The sequence below is a fragment of the Myotis myotis genome, unplaced genomic scaffold (genome assembly GCF_014108235.1).
Source record: "Myotis myotis isolate mMyoMyo1 unplaced genomic scaffold, mMyoMyo1.p scaffold_m19_p_4, whole genome shotgun sequence".
Classification (NCBI taxonomy): Eukaryota; Metazoa; Chordata; class Mammalia; order Chiroptera; family Vespertilionidae; genus Myotis; species Myotis myotis.
The window spans coordinates 129,707,307-129,730,749 of record NW_023416346.1 but is presented as its reverse complement, the minus strand read 5'-3'; the positions used below and the strand labels follow the sequence as shown (position 1 = coordinate 129,730,749).

Below are 23,443 nucleotides of genomic sequence, written 5' to 3'. Positions count from 1 at the left end.
GCCAACTTGAACCTTAACTGAACCCCCTATGAAGTAGCTGCTGAAGGTATGACTGACTTCATTCAGCAAATGGGGAAACACAGAGAAGGTTAAAATTAGCAGAATTCAGGATCTCACCCTCTTCCCCTTGACTTCTGTGAACCCCTGTTTACTTAACACCATTTCATCAAAACCAAGTGCACATGAACAGTAAGAAAATAACTATGTGTACAGTCCATTAAGCAAAGGAAAATACCATTATATTATCATTAATCTGAAAACCGATGCACATATTTCTCCTGAACTTGAAAGGAGCAGGCAGAAGGTAATGTTCCATTAAGTTACACAGTGAGACTCGGAGAATTAAAAATGGATAAAAATTCTGTTTCTCAGAGCAATGTTAACATGCCCCATTGCATGGATCACAACATGCATGTTAAAGTCAAGACTATATTTCATGAGAAAATGTCATTAGCTGTTGCAAATCAAGGTGTCACAGGAATTTGATTGTAAGGGTCACCCCTTGCTCACTAAAACCTCCCAGGAAATGTTCAACCATGTTCTACACGAGAATTTTTTCTGAAATTGACAGAATCACGTTTGCAAAAATCCAAAGTGTGGCAATTAATTTTAAATTTCCTCCCCCTCATGAGTTGGTTTTGACATCTGGAGGGTGTTTTCAAGGTAATGCTGATCTATGTTTATATAACTGAAGTGGTCTGGTGGAATTTCCCGCACCATTCATCAATGCGAATGAGATCATAATGATCAGGTATAATTTATCATTAATAATTATTAATGGGCTTGTGATTATTTAGACACTGGTTTCCATCCCAGATTAATATAGCACGTTAATGAACTAGTAAAGTTTGCTCTTTTGCACCTGCAAAAATTCACTGTATTTTCCTTTGGGCTTTTATCTTGCCCCAGTGTCGCTAAAAACTGTAAATGCCGGCCTGGACAGAGCCGAGGGGGGCGGAAGGATTCGTTTTCCATCTTCCAGCAGGATGTTGGAACAGGAAAAGGTTCTGGGCAAAGACAATTGTGATGCTCACAACAGAAGAAAGCCTACTTGGTTAGCCAATATAGGGACCATCGTTGGGAGAAAGGAGACACTCAAGCTTGTGATTTCACTTAGATGTCAGCTGACTTGTGCTAATACTACAAGGCACTTAGGCGCAATGTATTATTTGCATAAATTTGAATTGAAAGCTTTTTTTTAATAATAAATGTTTTAGCATCTTTATCTCAAAATTGCACTGTTATAATACTCATCATCATCAGGTTATGCACTTTTAAGCCTTTTCTAAAGCAAGGATTAAGCTACTACTCATTAAGCACACCACTGTAAGCCTTAAAGCAGTGGTTCTCAACCTTCTGGCCCTTTCAATACAGTTCATGTTGTGACCCAGCCATAAAATTATTTTCGTTGCTACTTCATAACTGTAATGTTGCTACTGTTATGAATCGTCATGTAAATATCTGATATGCAGGATGGTCTTAGGCGACCCCTGTGAAAGGGTTGTTTGACTGCCAAGGGGGTCGCGACCCACAGGTTGAGAACCGCTGCCTTAAAGAGTAATTATAATGTTTCAAAAATATAGCAGGTTGGTTAAGAGCAGGGATCAGCAAACTACAACTCACAGGCCAAATCTGGCCATCTGCTTCTTTTTCTAAGTGAAGTTTTATGGGTGCACAGCCACACCCATTTGTGGACATATGGTCAATGGCTGCTTCTCCACTACAAGTAGAGTTGAGTAATTGCGACAACAATCACCTGGTCTGCAAAACCAGAAATATTGGCTCTCCGGCCCTTTACAGGCAATGCTTGCAGACCCGTGGTTAGGAGCTTGCACTCTGATTGCTGACTTCCTAACTCTGCTACCTATGCACTCTGTGACCTTGGGCCTGTGCTTCAGTCACCCCCCCTCTGTAAAATGGGGTACTAGCACCGACCTTTGTAGGGTTGTTAGAATAAATGAATCAACATTTGTAAAATGCCAAGGCTAGTGCCTGGCCCATAGCTGTGCTAGATGAGGGTTGGTTAAATAAAAATAAAATAGCTCCCTTTTTGTGCAATAGCAAACAGGAATTCGTGAGACAGCCGGCCAGAGTAAGGCGTGAAGTTCGTGGCTCTGGAATAGGCAAAGTCAGCTTTGTGAGGTTAACTGGGCCAGGTAAACTAGTTCCAACGTAGACTGCACCCTGACCTTTTAGGCCAGTGGTCGGCAAACTCATTAGTCACCAGAGCCAAATATCAACAGTACAACGATTGAAATTTCCTTTGAGAGCCAAATTTTTTAAACTGAAACTATATAGGTAGGTACACTGTTATTAACTTATTAGGGTACTCCTAAGGCTTAGGAAGAGCCACACTCAAGGGGCCAAAGAGCCGCATGTGGCTCGCGAGCCGCAGTTTGCCGACCACGGTTTTAGGCTGAAGTTCCGAGGCTGATCTACCAGGCCTTGTGAAGAGATTCCCAGCCTAAGATCACCTTCCCCACAGCCTTTAGCTGTCCGCCATTTGCACCAACGGGCCCAGTCTAAAATCACACCATGTACAAAACAATAGAAATTAGGTTTTTTTAAAGAATGAAGAGTAATGTTTTACAACAGGTACTGGCAAGCTTTTTCCATAAAGGGTCAGAGAGTTAATTTTTCAGCTTTGTGGACCATAGGATTCTATCATAACTGCTCAATTCTGCTGTGTGGCTCCAAGGCAGCTACAGACAAAATGGAAAACAATGGGCGTGACTGTTCCCATAAACCTTTATTCACAAAAACAGCTGTAGTCTGCTGACCCATGTTTTCAGGCATGAAAGAACCGTGTTAGCATACGAGCTCTCCCCGGGGATGAGGACTCTATCATCTTAGCTGCCATTCTTGCCATAAATAAAAAATGGATAGACTTACAACACGTTATTTTTCTTATTGGCTGAATAGATTAGATGATTGCGTGGGAAATATTCACTCCCTCTTCTCTCCATGGGAGGAATATACTTCCTGCACCATTGGCTTTGGGCTTGGCCATGTGACTAGCCAATGAGAAGTTAGTGGACATGATGCAAGCAAAGGCTTGAAGTGTGCTCGCATCGTCAGGCTTGTATTCTTGGGCTCCTGGAGAAGACCATGGCCTGGGTAGCCCACTCATCCAAACAGGATGAAGAGACACATAGAACAGACCTAAATCCAATCTACAGCTTAAAGCAAAGCCCCGCTGAGTTAGCCTTGCTCAGCTGACCCACAGATGTGGGTGTTAAGGAGCAATAATAAATGACTGTTGCCCTGACCGGTGTGGTTCAGTGGATAGCGTGTCGGCCTGTGGACTGAGGAGTCCCAGGTTCGATTCCGGTCAAGGGCATGTACGTTGGTTGCGGGCACATCCCCTGTGGTGGGTGTGCAGGGGGCAGCTGATCGATGTTTCTCTCTCATCTATGTTTCTAGCTCTCTATCCCTCTCCCTTCCTCTCTGTAAAAAAATCAATATATATATATTTTTTTAAAATAAATGATTGTTGTTTGAAGCCACTGAGTTTTGGCATGTTTGTTAGGTAGCATGACTGTAGCAACAGCTGGCTGATCAAGGTTTTCTGCATATAATTCTTCAAGATGGACCCTGGTATGGGTGGATGCTCTGACAAAGGATAGGGTGAAATGTGCCTTTTTATAATTGGAGACAATGGATATAATTGCCTACCATGTGCTTCCACTTATGACCACTTCCCAGTAGTGCCGGCCACTGTCGATGAACACGTTCCCAGCTACGCCGTAGCTCCCTTGGCTGGTGAAGCGCTCGGGCGTGTGACTCTTCTTGGATGATGACTCATCGCGTTCTACTGTCAGGTTATCATGAGACACCTTCAGCTTGCGATGTGCAGATTTGGGGTCCAGTTTAAATGGTTGGCCTAGAAACAATTGACAAAAACAAAAAGAGGAAGAGGACTGTTTATTTACTAAAAACACAGTCATGACATGTCGCAAAGGTATATACCACAGAATTAACCTCAGTGTATGTATTTATTCATATTTCTCCTACTTCATCTCTAAACACATGTCAGCAAAAGGAGGGGAGAAATTAGCTCCATGGTTCAGAGCATGTCTTAAACACAAATATCAGGCGTCAAATAACGTCATTTGACTACTGAAGGCAAGGATATGGGTTAAATGAGGGTCCCCCAGAAAAACAGTTATTGCTCCTGTTCACTGGCTGCTGCCAACCCTCTAACATGGCACCACACTGACAGGCTCCAATGTGCTGTCTCTTGGGAGGTCTTACGTAAAGAAATACCATGTCACATAACATAATATTTCTAGATCAAAAAGATGTAAAAAAAGGGGGATAAAACAAAACACATGTGAGGAGAGACACAGAGAGAGAGACGACAGGCTTATGAGACAAGTGTATAAACCAGATCATTCTTTGTTGCGGGGCTGTCCTGTGCATTGTGGGATGTTTCCCATCAGCCCTGGCCTCCAACTACTAGACGCCAGTAGGTAGCATCCACCTCAGTTGTGGCAACCCAAAATGTCTCCAGACATTCCTAAATGTCCCACCTGGGGAGGGAAGCAGAATCATTCTTGACTGAGAGCCACAGACCTAGGCAGGTATCTGAATAAAGGATTCCTGAAGAAAGAGGTATTCATTTGCTAATCTATTAGAGCAGTGGTCGGCAAACTGCGGCTCGCGAACCACATGCGGCTCTTTGGCCCCTTGAGTGTGGCCACGAAGTTTCAATCGCACTGTACATGCGCGCCCGCACATGGTATTTTGTGGAAGAGCCACACTCAAGGGGCCGCAGTTTGCCGACCACTGTGTTAGAGAAAACATTATCATCTGCCATTTACTGTGTCAGAGCCCTAACTATGTGTCACACTTATACAGTGGGGCCTTGACTTACGAGTGTCCCGACTAACGAGTTTTTTTGAAACCAGCTGTCTCTCGGCCGATTTTTTGCATTGAGTTGACAGAGAAATTTGAGTTAACGAGCTCCTTAACGAGCTCGGTCTCAGAACGAATTAAACTCGTAAGTCAAGGCCCCACTGTATATATCTACATAGAGGCCCCAATTCTCACAAGAAGCCCTCCAGGATTACTTATTTTAAAAATGGAAAGTCTGAAGCACAGAGAAGTTAATGGCCTCACAGCCCTTAAGAGTCTGAGTCAGTTTTAGAACCCAGAGGTATCTGACGCAAAATGCACTAGTCTCCTCACGCTCTCTACTTGCTCCTGAGGCCATGGGCGATGCCCGAGACAGAGGAAAAGAAAGGGGGGCAGAGAAGGGAGAGACGACAGCTCTGCCGAGCTCACTGCACTTACTGTTGGTCTTCAGCTTCCCGGGCTCGCTGCTGCGGCTGCCCGCCTGGTTGATGGCCTTGACGATGAAGATGTACTTGGTGCCGCTCTGCAGCCCATGCACAGTGTAGTGGTTCTGCTTGATGTTGGGCACGATCATCCAGCTGTCGGCTGAGTTGCACAGACCTGCAAAGTCAACCAGATGTGGTGCAGTTCTTTGGTGCAAGCACAGGGCAACGTTTGCAGAATTTTAGGTCACTTGACCCTTAAATGGCGGGCTTTGTCACTTCGTAGGGAGGTAACAATAGACTTGAGTGCTCAGTGTCTTGCCTCTGGTAGGTCAACCTATATTTATTATTATATATTCTTTCTGTGTGCTCTAAGTGGGAAAACCACTTAAAGCTATTCTATTGCAAATTCTGTTCAGTATAAGTAGGAGCAGCAAAGAGGGTTCTGTCTGGGCCCTGAAGCACGGATGATGTGCTGTGGGTCACCACTGATTCCTCCTCCCACCCTCACCCGCATTCTTCTTATGATCGGCATTAAATATTTACATCTCATCAATTCTGAGACTCACAGGTGAGGAGAGACCCCATTGCTCTATGGGAAGTTGACTTTATTTCTGTAGGTGTAGTAGATTGCATTTTTATCTCTAATTCATCACCTCGCCCGGGATCCAGGCCTAAGTGACTTGGCAGTTGGTTCCTCTAAAGCACGCATGTCAAACTGGTGGCCCACAATGACTATTTTTGTGGCCCAGCCAATATAACGGTATGCAAGAAATGTTTTAATAAAAATGTCATAACTTAGTTTTTACAATAGCCTGTTATACATAATCCTATATAATGAAAGCATAATATGCAAATCAACTGAATGGCAGAATGGCTGGTCGCTATGACATGCACTGACCACCAGGGGGAAGACAACGCAGGAGCTGCCCCGCGGTGGTCAGTGTGCTTGCACGGGAGGGGTGGGGGAGCACCGCGGCAGTGGCGGGAACCTCTCCTGCCTCCGCTGCTGATGGACGGTAAGGAGCAAGGGGTCCTGGACTGTGAGAGCCCCAGACTGCGAGAGGGATGTCTGCCTGCTGGCTTAGGCCCGGTTCCCGGGGGGATCGGGCCTAAGCTGGCAGGTGGACATCCCCTGAGGGGTCCCGGACTGTGAGAGGGCACAGGCCGGTCTGAGGGACTACCCCTCCCCCCCCCAATCTCGTGCACTGGGCCTCTAGTTATTAATAACGAACTACAATGTTTGCTAATGACTGATGACTATCATCGTGTTGCATTCATTTCCCTTATGCGCCTTACACACAGGCGTACCATTTTTCTCCACTAATACCAGCAGCGAATATTTTAGCAGCTGATGGCCATGTCATTAGTCTTGGACTGACTTATGTGGTGTACACAACAGGAAATATTTTGCTTTTGGAGAACAAGAAAACTAGGTTTATTTCTGTTATGCTTATTCATTTGTGTAGTGATTCAATGTCTGGTAAGTTAATGTTCAAGAAAAAATTTTTATTAAAATGTTCTATTATTTTATGTTAACAATTACTCATGTATTTCAGCCCTTTGTATTCAGTATGTCTCTATCGAAATAAACCTACATTTCTATGAAAATTGAAGCTTTTGGTTTTTTGTGGCCCACAGAAACTTAAACCTTGTTTATTTGGCCCATGTTAGCCTTTGAGTTTGTCATGCTTGCTCTAAAGCAGTGGTTCTCAACCTTCCTAATGCCGTGACCCTTTAATACAGTTCCTCATGTTGTGGTGACCCCCGGCCATAAAATTATTTTCGTTGCTACTTCATCACTGTAATTTTGCTACTGTTATGAATCGTAATGTAAACATCTGATATGCAGGATGTATTTTCATTGTTACAAATTGAACATAATTAAAGCATAGTGATTAATCACAAAAACAATATGTAATTATATATGTGTTTTCCCATGGTCTTAAGTGACCCCTGTGAAAGGGTCATTCGAGTCTAAAGAGACAGGATATATTTCCTTATCACATGACTTTGGGTGGCCACGTGACTTGCTTTAACCAATAGGATGAGGCTGACATGTCAAGGTGCCAGTTGTAAGAGCAGGCATTACAAGGCCTGAGAGCGTCTGTTGCCCTCTTGGGCCTCTGCCATTGCCATGGGGAGAACATTCCCCAGAGTCGGCTCATCCAGACAGGATGAGGCACGAGGAACAGCTCTATTGCCCAGCCAATGCAGGAGGGAAGCCGGCAGAGACTGGCCAATCCACGCTCCCTTCTGACAGGGGAGCTAAGACAGTGGTCCCCAGGGTTGTGTGTGATGTAGCATTAGTGTGGCCATAGTTAACTGATTCCACAAGACATGTTCCTATGAGCACCCTGCCACAGCGGCACCGATGGGCAGCTCAGGGCCCAGTGTGGGCCTTAGAAAAGCATCCACAGCCCTAACCGGTTTGGCTCAGTGGACAGAGCGTCCGCCTGCGGACTGAAGGGTTCCAGGTTCGATTCTGCAAGGGCATGTAACTTGGTTGCGGGCACATCGCCAGTGGGGAGTGTGTAGGAGGCAGCTGATCGATGTTTCTCTCTCATCGATGTTTCTAACTCTCTATCCCTCTCCCTTCCTCTCTGTAAAGAATCAATAAAATATATTTTTTTAAAAAAGGAAAGAAGAGCATCCACAGGGATTCTGACCAGCTGCATCTCTAGAATGCCTGGTTTCCGAGGAGAGAGGGGCTGTGGCGCTGGCCGCATTCTGCAGGATGTGGGTTGGGGAGGAGGCTGAGAATTTACGATGCTTGGAAGAACACGCAGGAAAAAGGAAGCCCATTTGGTTTGGCAGCTGGCTGATGCCGAAAACATCTCTTTGGTATTGGGTCCAACTCTCCTATTTCCCCTGTCTACCCATCAATCTCCACTCTCATAGAACCGTTTCCCAGCTCCCTGGTGACGGGGCTGTCAGGAAGTTTCCTGATTCTGGTTCCTGAGGGACTCTGGACTCACCTCTCCAGCCTTTCCTTTCAGTGGGTTTGCAAGTCAAAGGGTTAGTTCTTTTGATCTTGAGGCGACTGATACCTTACCACACTCTCAAGCAGCAGTCCCTTAACCTTTCTTTGGTCTCACCTCTTTGAGTATCTAATACAACATTTCGGTAGAAATTCACGCAAGCATATCCATACCAGCCCTCAAATATTTACATTGCATTTCAAGGTGTTCACACCCCGTGAAGTCTGTCTTTAAGTCCTACTCAATACTTTCTCCAGCTTTTGAGTTAAACATTGCTCTGGTAGTCTCATAGTTGAGAAGAACATTAAAGTATTTTGCCAATTGTGAAAATTGCCCTCAGGGATTGGTATCTTGGGTGTACCATATTTTCAGACACACTTTGTAATTGACTTTGTGAATTTTCTGTCACCTCTTTACTGTTCCACTGGGAACATTTTCACCAGGAGGTCTGCCAGATTTGACAAAGCCAGTATGAAGCAAGGAAAGAATATGCGGCTCAGAGAAGAGGGTGTGTGTGTGTGTGTGTGTGTGTGTGTGTATGTGTGTGTTCATGTTTGGAGATACAGCAGGACAGCTAAGGCACCATCCACCCCTTACCTCTACCCCCAATTCCCCAACTCTTAGCTCTCTGTTTTCCCACAAAGTTTCACTTGTGTAAGACCCAGGAAAACGTCCACAAATAGTTTAGTAACATGAGACTTTCCTTACCACATATCACTTTTGCTAATTTCTCACCTTTTCCTCCAACATAGCTGTAATAAACTCAATACTTCTGGATAGTGCCATAGCCAAATAGTAGATTTTTGATCCAAGCAAAGAAGGGTCATTTTGAACTGTGAGCTCTGGGCCCCAAGAAGCCTGTAACTCACTTTAGATATTTAATAATAATATTACAGTAGCAACAAGGTAAAGCAATGAGCTTTTCTATTGCCTAGGATTATCCATCCACTCATATTCCTAAACCTTTGTCAACAGCACTCAGGCCCAAATGAAAACAATAACAGCATTCAGTGCAATCAAGGAGAATCCTATCACTGTCACTGCATTTACACTGTTTCTGTTTAATTGCATATGTTACAGTGAAATGACTATTGTGGTCCAAGAAAGCAAATGTAAAAATGTTTCAATAAACTTTACATCACTGTACAACCCAAAGCTGGGTTTAATGTGGTAGGGGACTGCTTTCAGCAACATCATAAAGCAGATGTCTGGAAATGCTGCAAACTTCAACTTGGCCTCCAATCCAAAGTCTTAACCCAACAAAAAAAAAAAGATGTAATGTTGCACGAACCTTTTCCAAACCAAAAAAGGGACCCTGACTCTCCTCAGTACTTTGAAGAGGTCAATAATTTTTTCCCCTTGAATATGAAGAGAACATCATGTTTATGAAGCAGTAACATTTCATTGGCTAGCTTTACACTGGGACAATGTAGTTTCATGAATGCTAACAACTATTACTGTTTAGGTTCACTTTTCTATTATCACGATTGCCAAGGTAATAATCGAGAAGTTGATTAAAAATGCCAAGAAAGCAACCTTGACCACTTTCAATTGGGGGACGGAATGAGTGGGATGTCTTGGAGTGCACCATTATTGCGTTGCTAGCGTTGGTCTTGCGCCAGCACTGCTTAACTTCCTGCACATGGTGCCAAGCGCCAGACTTCTCTGCCTCGATACCCCACTGTGTCACGTCTATTGACCAGGTTTTATTCATCGCTTTATGAAACACCCACTAACCATCCTGACCGAAACTTCACTTTTCTCCAAATTCACTGTCAATCATCTTTCAGGGTAACCCAATATTCACCTTTTCCAATTCCACTTAAAGTATTACAACTATGGGACTTGGAAGATAATTAAACCATCATGAAATGGAATTGAGTTTTTCAACTTGGTACATTTTTTTCTCATTCACAATGAGTCAGAAACATGTCCATAATGCTGCTCATTACAAGATCGTACTGACACTGGGGATTTCATAGCCTTGTATAACACTGTCATCTTGCCATAAAACATTATATATAAAACATTATGCAATATGGACACCCTTCAGAGAGGCCACACACTAGCTTCTAACATCCTTTGTCTAACATATTGGACAGAAGTGAACATTCTTTTCCTCTTTCTCTATAAAAATAGTACATGTTTAATAACTTTCATGACTGTTTTCAAAATGACTAAAATAAATTAAAGACAGATAACTTACTTGCCATAAAATATTGAAGAAACAAATCTCTTGACTTTTGCTAATAATAAAAAATAGGCTGCTGGTAAAAGGCACTAATTTCAGATTTTAAATGATGCATTCAAAGTAGTTTTACATAAACATCATGGACAACATTGTAAAAATAAATACATATCTATGTGTTAATAAATTCATTAACACTTGTAATCATGAGTCTGTTATGAAAAGTAAAAAATTAGTAATGTCATTAAGTTTGCATTTGAATGTATGAATTTGATTAGTGGGGATCTTTTTATAAGATTAAAAAGCCCCACAGATATCATATAATTATCCTTCATTAAAGTCAGTTGTGGGGATTAACTAGAATTTATTCTGACAAGTGAAGGATTCATGAACTAGAGACAGTATAAAATTTCCTAGTGGCATAAGGAGCAGATGTTCCACATTACATCTTGCCATTCAATATAAGATCTGCAAAGGATATTCCTCCAAATGAGAGGGCAGATGGTCAAACAACATTCAAGGAAGGCCTTTCACATGAAGATCATGTAAAATGCTATCATGTAGATAATCCTGGCAAATTACATTATTGACCTGTATCATACCACAGAAATATCAGCCTTTAAAAATGCAATAATGAATGAATATAGTCTGTATTTTTGTAGGAATAATAACTTTCAATATCTACGTGATACCATTGTGGCAAATATAGAGCTAAGGCCTTTCCTTTTGTTATCTTAACCATGTGAGGTTAAACATTACCTCTTCTTACAGATGAGAAAACATTCAGAGGATGTTAAATCATTTGCCCCAAATTATAGAGCTAGTGAGGTCCAAAGATGGAATTCACATCCAGGTCTCCCGCAGTCACTACAAATATGTATAGTATTAAAGCAGAAAGTAATCTGAAAATGCTTGATTCTCAGTTATCCTTTTACTTAAATTCTTTTTTTTTTTTTTGCTGTTTGATTCTGTTGTGATCAGGACATCACTGCACTGGTTTAATGTGCATTAAAGAGATGAACAATTCCCGATACCAACAAGCTGATGAGAGCACTCCAGTTAGATGAGCGCCTGCACTGTCACTGTTTTCCACCTGTCCTGGGAGAGTGGGCCTCTCTGGCACTGTGGTTACATAAGGCAGGTCCCTAATCGTCATTAAGCCATTTGCGTTTATTTCCTTGTGGTGACTGGTTTCCAGGGATAAAACCCTTATCTAGAATCACCCAGCGTAAAGCTCTGAGTTCATGGTGTTCAGTAGTGTTGCTGTTGTTGGATTTCTGTACGCACAGCCCTTTCTCATCTATTCCATTTATGTCTTGTTTGGTATTATGTTCCATGTCAACAGCATGGAGGTCAAGTTGATCACATTTAGCCATCTAAGAAACTCGTAGTTTCAAGCTATAGCAGAGGTTCTCAACCTGTGGGTCGCGACCCCGTTGGTGGTCGAACGACCCTTTCACAGGGGCCGCCTAAGACCATCCTGCAGATCAGATATTTACATGACGATTCATAACAGTGGCAACATGACAGTGATGAAGTAGCAACGAAAATAATTTTATGGTTGGGTCACAACATGAGGAACTGTATTTAAAGGGCCAGAAGGTTGAGAACCACTGAGCTATAGATATATTCCTTTCGTTTGGGCTCATCCATGGGCTTGCTTGGACAATGGCATGTCACAGACAGGGGCTTGAAAACACGTGTGCAATCGGGCCTGCCCTTACACCTTCACCTCTGCAATCACCAGGAGAACATGTGTGAGCTCAGCTGCAGCGGAGAGCTGTGTAGCAGTTGAGTTGCTCCCATCATCAGCCTGACATGCGAGGGAGCCTAACCAAGAAGAGCAGGACCTCTTAGCTGCCCCCAGCTGATTCCAGATGCATAAGCAATAAACATGAATTGTTCTACTCTACGTATTTAGGTTCTGTGGTTTGGGCTATTCAGCAAAAACCAACCGATACAAGGCCCATCAGTCCAGGCCAAGACTGTATGTACTGTCTAAATGCCCATGGTCATTTGATCCAAGAAATTTCAGGAGAGATATAACCACCTATGGTGGACATGCCCTTGTGTGGCCTCCATAACTCCCACTCCATATTATTCATGACTTTGTATAATCCTCTCTCCTTGAGGGTGGGCATGACCTATGACCTGCTTCTAATCAACAGATATGGCAAAGGACAAATGTCTTATCTATCATTCCAGTAATATTACATTATATGGCCAAGGTGAAAAGAGTTTGCAGATGTGATCCGTTGACTCCGAGTTAATCAAATCGAGAATATTCAGGGCAGGGCTAAGCTCATCAATCAAGCTCTCTGAAGAAGGGTTTAGAGGTGAGAGAGTTGAAGTAGCAAAGCTCCTGCTCTTGCTCTCGACTTTGAAGAAGCAAACTTCCATGAATTCCACAAGAAGAATGAAATAAATTCTGACCGCAACCTGAGGGAGCTAGGAAGTGAATTCTTCTTTAATTGGACCTCCAGATGACAATGCGGCCCAGCCAATAGCTTGCTGTCAGCTTTATGGAGCCAGTTAAACTGTGCCCAGAATCCTGACCCATGGAAACTGAAATAAATGGGTGTTATTTTAAGCTGCTAAGTTTTGGAAAATTTCTTACACAGCAATAGAAAACTGATGTAATTTTTCCTGGATCAAGCAAAAACAAATTCAGAGAGCTGTAACGTTACTTCGTGGGCTAAGAAGCATCCTTTAGGTATAACATGACTCCAAATGTTTCTTTTTCTGGTTACATTATTCGCTCATCAACAAATGGTGCATCTATCAATCCTCTGTGTGCTTTCACAGAACCGACTCTGTTTTTTTGACACAATGCTTACTGATCCAAGTTCACTTTTGGCAACAAATCATCCCTCCATTTCCTTCCTTTCTTCTTCTTTTTTTAATCCTCACCTGAGGATATTTTTCCATTGTTTTTTAGAGAGTGGAAGGGAGAGGGAGAGACAGAGAGAAACACCGATGTGAGAGAGACACATCAATGGGTTGCCTCCAGCATGCCCTGGACCAGGGCCAGGAGCCTGCAACTGAGGTAGGTGCTCTTGATCGGAATCAAACCCGGGACCCTTCAGTCCACAGGCCGACACTCTATCCACTGAGCAAAACCAACTAGGGCCCCTCCATTTTCTATCTGCTCTCCTCACACCTTCATGCTGTCCTTTTCTGATTGTCTTGGAATTTCTGACCATCTTTCGAATTTCATCTTTTTTAAATGAATGTTTGATACAATCTCTGGTAACATTTTCATAAAAGCTTCCAAGGCAGGCCAATTAGGGAGCAGAAAGGCAGAGGGTTGAGGAGGGGAAGCTGGAAAAGGGGGATATGAGAAAGACAGGGGGAACCATTTGTTGGTATGGGTCATTTATACTTTAGTCCTTTAGAAGCGGGGTCTTTCGGCATCTCCCTTTTAACTAATCCTAAATCAAATTTCTATTTTAAGCATCACATGCCTCAGACTTACTTGTGCTAGGAAAGAACAGTGTAAAGAGAGAATAGGTTTATACAATAAGAGCACATTCAGCTGATGTGGATTTATTCAAAACATTTCTTGGTTGAAAAGTTACTTCTATTTTATTCTACTTCGACATATTTCTATTTCTATTTGCTAAAGAAGTTTCAAACTTGCTCCCCTGAAAAGTCCATTCTTCTAGCCCTTTGCCATTTACTCAAGGCAATTTAAGTAACTCTGTGGGTGGGGAGGAGTGTTTCTATTATCATCTCTCTGGCCAGCTACTGCTCTGTGAGATCATTGAACTATCCCTGATATCAAATAGCTCATGGGCCCCAAGTCAGAGAGGAGCCTCTCTGTGTTTCACGTAAAGTCTGACATTCTTCCCAGGTGGGGAGCCAGTTACCGACATTTCAAATGATGGCCCTGGTCTCCGAATGGGCCCAGGTAGCTGGTATTCTTTAGCTGTTCATTTTATGAAATCCTTTTTTAAAAATTGTGAAATAACACTCAGAAAAGTACATCAAATTAAATGTATGATATACCCATGAAATAACCAGAATATAGCCAGAAAGTGCTGTTAACCCCATGATCCCCCATGTATTCCTTCCCAATGGTGCCACTCCCCTCCCATCCCAAAGGCAGCCATCATCCTGACATTTATTTATAGTTTTTACACGTATGCATGCATCTCTAAACAAAAGTGTATATTTTTAAGTTATGGATGTGTAAGTAGAATCATGCTGCATATATTCTTTTGTTTCCCACTTAAGATTCATCCATGTAGTGTGCTAGAGACCATAAATTTTCGACGTTATTTGGCCCGTTATTTTTACTAGTACAGTACGAGTTAGAGCTATCATTTTCTTGGTTAGGAAAAACAAGCCAATAAATATTGTGCATTCTTTCTTTCCTCATCTTCCCTTGATGTTTATGTTCAGAAATAGAATTTATCAGAAAACAGTTACCAGACAGAGAAATCAGTAGGGCGTCTGATACTCACTGACAACGTTGGCTTGCCCGGTGAATATGGTGTACTGGAGCTCATAGGAAACCACACTGAATTCATCATCAGAGGTCCAGTGAACAGTGATGGTGTCATAGGAAGCCGTGCAGAGCTCTTCTCTAATTGTGGGAGGGTTGGGAGCTGTGGGCATCAAGAATGGTCATCAATGGAGAAGCATTCAACTCTGGGATACATTTTAGAGATGGTTGACAGTCAAAGCGGGCCTTTCTAAATAGCTCCCTCAGGACTCCTGTCCTCGAGATGCTGACCCCAACTCAACATTTGGTTGGTCTGTTATCAGTGTGATTTTTAATGGGTAGTGTGAATTAAACCTGCCAGCATGGACTTATCTCTATTTATTCTGAAAACATGTTTAGAGGTTAACCCTTTGCGGTCCAATTTTATTTTTGGAATTCAAACAGTCTGGTCCAAATTAATTGATGGGATTGAATGTTGAAGTTATCTGTCTCACTAGACCTCAGCTCAACGTTGGACCTGCTCCTAGCACCTGGTCTGTCGAGTCAGCCTCCACGTTGGACCGAAAAGGGTTAAACAAACAATACTCTCTCATCCATGAAGGAAAACAAAAAGTATTAAACAAAAAGTAAAGAAGATAAACTTTTGATATCCTATATAATACAAGTGTAATATGCAAATAGACCAAATAGTGGAACGACCAGTTGGTGGGGGGGCAGGGCAGGCGAGTGGGTGGCACGAGGCCAGCCAAGGCAGGTGCCAGCGGGCAGAGGGAGGGGGTGGTAGCGGGACAATGGGGGGCAGGGCCAGCCGCTTGCTGGCCGCCAGCCAGCCCCCAATCTACCTACCAGTCACCTCCCACAGAGGGAGGCCAGACTGTGGCCTAAGCCATCAGTTGAACATCCCCCAAGGGCTCCTGGACTGCAAGAGGTCACAGGCCAGGCTGAGGGACCACCCCCCCCCCCCAAGTGCACGAATTTTCGTGCACCAGGCCTCTAGTTTCATCTGTATTAGAGGGATGGTAAATTTTTTTGGTAAAGGGTTAGATGGTAAATATTTTAGGCTTTGTGGGCTCTGTTGCAACAACTTAACTCTGCCTTAGCATTATGAAAGCAGCCAGACAATTTGTATTGAAATGGACATGGACATGTTCCAGTCAAACATCATTTATAAAAACAATTGAGGAAAAAAAATGAAAGAAACAACAATAACAACAAAATACACAAGTGAGGACCAGATTTGGCCTGTGAGCCAAAGTTTGCCAACCTCTGAGCTACGTAATGCCACATATTTTTTAAAAATTGTAATAAAACATAAATGAATTCCCTAACTTGATAAAGCAGATTAATCTCAGTTCAAAAGTAAATATTATGTCACCCCAATCAACTTAAATTTTTTTTTAAAAAGTAAATATTATGCCTAGTGTGGAAAGGGTAGCTACTAACTCCACTATTATTAGTATATTATTTTTAATTTTTATTGAATGTATGGGGTAATATATATATATATATATATATATATATATATATATGCCTAAGCGACCGACTGACTGCCTGACCAGCCGGTAGCTATGACACACAATGACCACCAGAGGGCAGATGCTCAATGCAGGAGCTGCCGAGCGACAGCAACTTTGCAGAGTGCCCTCTTGCACGCCAGGACCCCTCGGGGGATGCTGGACTGCCGTTTTTGGCCCGATCCCTGCAGGCCAGGCCGAGGGACCCCACTGGTGCATGAATCTGTGCACCAGGCCTCTAGCTGGTTAATAAAATTATATAGGTTTCAAGTGTACAATTCCATAATACATTTTTATATTTAAAACTGTATCCAAATGGAAAAATACTGGAGTTTGTTATCCCTTAACAGGTAACCCAAAGAATTATTTGAAAATTTTCTTCCACTAGATGTTTTGATGGCTTATAAAAAAATGTATTAATGTGGCCCTATTTTCTTCTCATTTATAGGTGATCTTTCAAATTAAGAACAAGACTAACAATCCATCAAAGAAGTACATTTCCCTTCCCCAAGGAAAACATGATTCTTTGGCATTTGGTTAACTTTATCACTGGAGAAGGCTGCTGTTTTATGTCTTAAACACATTCTGCAGCAGAGAAGTCTAAATCCTACCAAAATAATGATTTTAAGTTGACTTCTACTGGATAGATTTCAGTAACTGGTTTTATGAGAAGAGTTTGTGAGCAAAAACTAGAAAAAGAGTAGGCAGTGAGTGCTTTGCATGGGCAATAATATTTGACATCAGGGGTTGGCAAATGATGGCTTTGGGCCAAATCTGGCCCACTGCCTGTTTTGTAAATAAAGTTTTATTGGAACATAGTCAGGCTCATTAATTTATGTATTGTCTATGGCTGCTTTTGTGCAACAGCAAGGTTGAGTAGTTGTAACCATATGTCCTGTACAGCCTGAAATATTTAGGTGAAGAGATTTAAAAAAATATATCTGACACATAGGGTAGTGATTGCCAGAGAGAAAGGGGGTAGGGACAGGTGGAAGTGGGCAAAAAGGGGATAGAGATGTGAAAAGACTTGGCTTTGGGTAGTGAGCACACAATCCGGGACCGCTGGCTCCTAACCACTCGCCTGCCTGGCCTGCCTGATCGCCCCTAACCACCTCTGCCTGCTGGCCTGATGCCCCTAACTGCTCCCCTACAGGCCTGATCTCCCCTAATTGCCTCTGCCTCAGCCCCTGCCACCGTGGCTTTGTCTGGAAGGACATCCGGAAGATGCCTGGTCTAATTAGCATATTACCCTTTTATTAGTACAGATGTGGTCCCTGTTACTATGGGGTCATCCTGCGTGAATCAGTGGAAAAATACTTATTTTCCCACAATCTAAATAGTTCATCGAATTATTTCTCCATCAACCACTGTGGAAAGAATTTGTTCCTTCTGCATTGCAATACATGATTAAATGTAAAGAAAACTTATGTCCAAAATGGGCAAGTAGCTGTGAGACACATGGCAGTAGCTGCCGTCGGGGAGGAAATGTCCCCTCTCTGGGTTATTAACTTGACATAACACTTAAAGGCATGTCTAGGGGGGAAAATCTTGTTTTTATAGTCAGGCAGGCTAACCCTGTTTTGATTAGAAACCCAATGGCTATGTCCTGAGAAGTCAATACCCAATTTACTGTCGATGAGAACAGGAACATGCTGCCAATTTCAATATTCATGGCATGGGTACCAGAACTGGAATTTTCTTGCCTCTCTCATAAACAGGACACAAGAAATGGCGGGCTAATACTTCACAAACACTTCATTTCCTGCTTACAAATGTCTGATAAACTATTTGGACTTGGCAATATCAACCAAGCATCGTATGTTATGGCCAGAATTGATGTTATGTCTAGAAATGGGCCAAATTTGTATTTGAGGTTGACAGCTAAGAAGGCATAATAGCAGGTACCCCATATGGTCTGTAGTTTGGCATAAACAGCCATCGGGATGATATATGATGTGCATGTTACTAGTCAGTGCAAACTACTTTCCCAGTTCCCCTTTAATCAGTACTTAGGCATTCGCAGAGAGATTAGAATGGGCAGACATCACTGAAATACTATTAAACAATTATTGAGAAATGGGGAGGACATACTCTTGTCAACAAAACACTGATTTTGTGCAGAACGGTCATGTGCCCAGCCAGACATTTTTTCAGTCTTTTCTGCCTTTGGACATGACCTTGCAACATGGCTCTGGCCCACAAGACACAAGCTGAAATTTGCTAGATGGGTCTTCTGAGCAAACTTTCTGTTCTCCTGATAAACAAAGACACTCTTGGCTGACGGAAGTTTTTGTCATCATTTCCCCTCTGTCCCTCTCTTTTTGTCTCTAACTTGAGCATAATACTTGGAGGTGGAGTCCTCCTGTTGCAATCATGGGGCCAAAAGCAACACAATGAAGGTGGCAGAGCAGAAAAAGAGAAAGTGTGGAGTCCGAGGTCACCCCTGAACCCTGCCCAGCCTTAGAGCACCTGCCTCTGTCCTCCCGCTTCATGATATGAACACTCTTTGATGGCTCTAGTCACCGTTAATTGGATTTTCTGTTGCAACTACACTCATTGCTAAATGATATAAAAACCAAAAGAGAATTTTAACTAAACCTGGGCTGTCTAATACATTAGCCACAAACTACACGTGGCTCTTAAATTTCAATTAAATTTAATAATATTAAATAAAAGTAAAAACTCACTATCCACATTTCAAGTTTTCCACAGCCCCACGTGGCTAGCAGCTACCATACTGGAAAGTACAGATAATGTTTTTCTCATCGCATAAAGTGCTAGGACAGTGGTTCTCAACCTTCTGGCCCTTTAAATACAGTTCCTCATGTTGTGACCCAACCATCAAATTATTTTCGTTGCTACTTCATAACTGTCATGTTGCTACTGTTCTGAATCGTCATGTAAATATCTGATCTGTAGGATGGTCTCAGGCGACCCCTGTGAAAGGGTCGTTCAACCACCAAAGGGGTCGCGACCCACAGGTTGAGAACCGCTGTGCCAGGAGCTAGTGTTAGTTTAGATACATCTCAGAGATAAAAGGTTAAAAAAGGACAGCATTACATTCATAAATACTTGAAATCAAGTTTGGCTCTGCCTGGTAAATGCTCTGTGAGTTGATTTCTTTCCTTAGTAGGAGCGATATGGTTTGAAAGAAGAATGACATGAGACAAAGCTGGTGGGCTGACGTGTCTCCCTTGTAAATGCAGAAAGCCTGAAAGCAGCACCTCGGGTCCTTGCAAAGAAAAAACTGATCTTCTGGGTACAACGCTCCTTGAATACAGAACTCCTCGCTTTCTGTGCAGACTGTAAAAACCAACGCCACACAGAGCTTCCCCTCTCCTCCGCCTTCCCGTAAACACGCACACATGGCTTTGGAGTGGAGATGCTGCCGCCGCGCTGAGTTAGGGATGTGGTCCCCAGGGGGCTGCACAGCCTGAGCTCAGTGCACATCTGGCTTCACTAGATCCACCGAGCCTTCCTGCAGCCACAGGCACGGGTGGCTTCCGCTAACACAAACAAGGTCATCTAAACAGTCCACATTCTCCCAGCCAGTGTTTTCAGCTCCCACTTTAGAGGTTAACAGCACAGAAAAATTGGGAAGCATGGTTAGGAATAGGACTCGCCTGAGGTTTTTTTTTCTTGTTGTTGCTTTGGGTTTTTAAGCTGGACTTTCCAATATCATGCTTATCAGAAAGCACAGGATTGAAACAGGGCACGAGGAATTCGAACGTGATTTGGGGAATTGTTTGTCGCGGTGACCTTGGCCAAGATGAAATTTAGTCTTTTACTAGAAAGAGCAGAGGGCTTGGGAGTCTGAACAGACCCAAGCCAAAACCTGCTTCTGCTATTGCCTAGCTATCTGACCTCCAGCAAGATGGATGACCTCCACCATTGCAAAATGAGGGTTATAATGCCCTACCTCCATTTGATGTTACAAAGATTAGACAGGGCTGTGAATACAAAGGATTGGGGCAGGGTGATGTTAGCTATCGAAGTTAGCTTTCATTTTTTCCTCTGCCAACGGACTATAAGAGACAGGTGCCCTGCTGCCATGAAATGGAAAATAGCTACGTTTCCCTACGTATCACTTTGACGAGCAACAAGGCTATCATTTGCCTTACCCATGCTCTAAGAGTGAAGGGAATGGTGTAAGTATGCTTTTAATGATGGAGATTCTCTTTTTTCCTGTATCCTCAATTAGTCTCGGACTATGTCATTTTCATTGAGAATAAAAGAGTGCCAGAAATTGTTTCTGGGATTATTAGACTCCATTCCTCAATCAGAAGCCTACATGTATCCCTGGTTTTTAGGGAACTGACCTGGTGGCAAAGTGTGGTATCATGAATATACACAATATAAAACAACAACCACCACCCACAAATACAGTACCTGTAAGGTAATCCAGACATTCTAGCAATTTCTTCTCTCGGGAAAAATCTAAGGCAAAGGTGTCAAATGTGTCATTAAGGTTGATTTCAGGAATTAGAACCTGGGAAGATGCAGTTGCCATGGAGACTCTGTAATTTAAACAAAACAACTTTTTAGCAATGTTAAGATGGCTTTCGCTATATTGACATACAATTTTAAAAAATCACAGAAAAGAAATGTAATTTAAAAATAGTGCTGTTTTACACCTGAGCCTTAAAAAGATTCATGGAACCAGCATAATACAGAGACACAATACAAATGAACTTGAGCTTAAAGAAAAGGCAGGGGAACCGGAAATGGCTTCCCTATTCCTTTTTACTATTGAGGGGGGGAAAATTCCCCATGGAGGAGAAAGAATATTCATATTTCATGTTGCTGTGTATTTAACAGCCTGGCCCCATCACATCTAACCCCAGTGAGAAGCACATAGCTGCAGGCATTTCTTCACACATCTGCCTGGGAAACTGTTTGTTCCTTTCAGACTCGACCCTGCTCCACTTCAAAGAGGAGTCTCCAAATTTCAAACTGCATAAAAGGCAAAGTAAAGATGAAAAAAGAATGTTTCCAGATATTGGATGAGTTTAATCAATAGCTAGCCTCTCTCTAAAATAAACATTAAAAAAGGAGTTTTTGTCTGGCTCATTTTCATTCTCCTTGTATTCATTTTCTGGCACCATATTCCCAGCAGATGGCATGGAAAATATTTACGAGCTTTCTCACAGACGCTCTCAATGGATGCACTGCTTCTCCTCTTCACGTAGGGTTGCAGGTTAGACTTCTCATTTATAAACCCTACAGCAGTGGTTCTCAACCTTCCTAATGCCGTGACCCTTTAATACAGGTCCTCATGTTGTGGTGACCCCCAATGTCATGGTTACAAATGGAACATAATGAAAGCATAGTGATTCATCACAAAAACAATATGTAATTATAGATGTGTTTTCCGATGGTCTTAGGTGACCCCTGTGAAAGGGTCGTTCGACCCCCAAAGAGGTCGCGACCCACAGGTTGAGAACCGCTGCCCTACAGCAAGGTACAGGTAAGTATCAATGTCCACAACTGGCAAACCCACAGAGATAAAAAGTAGGCTGGTGGTTGCCAGGGGCCGGGGCAAGGCAGCAATGTAGAGTGACTGCTCATGGGTATGGAGCAGTGGTCAGCAAACTGTGGCTCGCGAGCCACATGCGGCTCTTTGGCCCCTTGAGTGTGGCCACGAAGTTTCAATCGCACTATACGTGCGCGCCCGCACGTGGTATTTTGTGGAAGAGCCACACTCAAGGGGCCGCAGTTTGCCGACCACTGGTATGGGGTGATGAAAATATTTTGGAACTTGATTAGAGGTAGTAATTGTAGAACACTGTGAATGGACTAGATACCACTGAATTGCATATGTAAAAATGGTTAATTCTGTTATGTGAATTTCACCTCAATAAAAACAATTTACACCTGTCAAATTCTCAAAATGCGCCGGCACATTTTCAGTGCTGTAGTGGGAGAGAAGTAGAGGAAAAATCGTCAGAATGACATTGGGATCTGAAAGAAGAGTTAAAGGGTGTCCCAAAATTCACGCATCCCAAAATTCACTCAAGATTTGAATTTTGCATGAGCATTAACAACAACAACAACAAATAAAAGCCTAATTTTACTTGGTTTATTGAGTCAGATTCTAATATCTGTTGCCCTTTGATGTCAATCCCTTCAATTTGATAAGCATGACCAAGTACCAATGATGGTCCAGGAGCAGGGACAATGAAGACCAATGAAGACCATGGCTTTGCATATGTGCCAGCAAAGGAATGGAGGCCATTTACCCGATGTGCTATTCCATACATAACCCTAGACTGGATACTTTATGAATCAATAAACAATTTACAATTTTTAATTATAAACCTGTGTTTTCTGCCGAAACCGGTTTGGCTCAGTGGATAGAGCGTCGGCTTGCGGACTCAAGGGTCCCAGGTTCGATTCCGGTCAAGGGCATGTACCTGGGTTGCGGGCACATCCCCAGTAGGAGATGTGCAGGAGGCAGCTGATCGATGGTTCTCTCTCATCGATGTTTCTAGCTCTCTATCTCCCTCCCTTCCTCTCTGTAAAAAAATCAATAAAATATATATATATAAAAAACCCTGTGTTTTCTATCAAAATTACTTCTTGCGTGAATTTTGGGACACCCTTTATAAGTGCATGAGTGAGAGTGGAGAATCTACACTCACCACCTTACTTACCCTTTTGCCAAGAAGCAGTGAATAACAGTTGTGATTTTGTTTGCTAAATATTGCACCCAAGGGAATTGGACTAATTATTGTGACTAATAACTGCTAATGTAAACTAATGAGTAAAGGGATATGGTCATAACTGCTAATGTAAACTAATGAATAAAGGGATATGATCAAACTGTATTTAAAAAATGCCTTCCTGCCCTGGCTGTTGTGGCTCGGTTGATTGGGTGCCAGCCCGTGCATAGTAGGGTTGCGGGTTCGATTTCTAGTAGGAGGCAAGCAGGAGGCAGCCAATGTTGTGCTCGCACATAGATGTTTCTCTCTCGCCCTCGCTAAATAAATCAATAAAAAATAATTTTTAAAAATGCTTTCCTTATGACCCGTAAA

General features: G+C 42.7%; 1 protein-coding gene across 1 annotated transcript in view; it reads right to left on the bottom strand.

The window, feature by feature from the left end:
- Nucleotides 1–23,443, bottom strand: part of MID1 (midline 1) — a 163,018-nt gene that overhangs the window by 5,847 nt on the left and 133,728 nt on the right. The window contains exons 6-9 of the mRNA XM_036305008.1: nt 20,799–20,926; nt 14,915–15,058; nt 5,296–5,457; nt 3,676–3,883 (exon numbers count right to left, since the gene is read on the bottom strand). Of these exons, the coding sequence (XP_036160901.1) occupies nt 3,676–3,883; nt 5,296–5,457; nt 14,915–15,058; nt 20,799–20,926 (642 nt within the window). The remainder of the gene's footprint in view (nt 1–3,675; nt 3,884–5,295; nt 5,458–14,914; nt 15,059–20,798; nt 20,927–23,443) is intronic.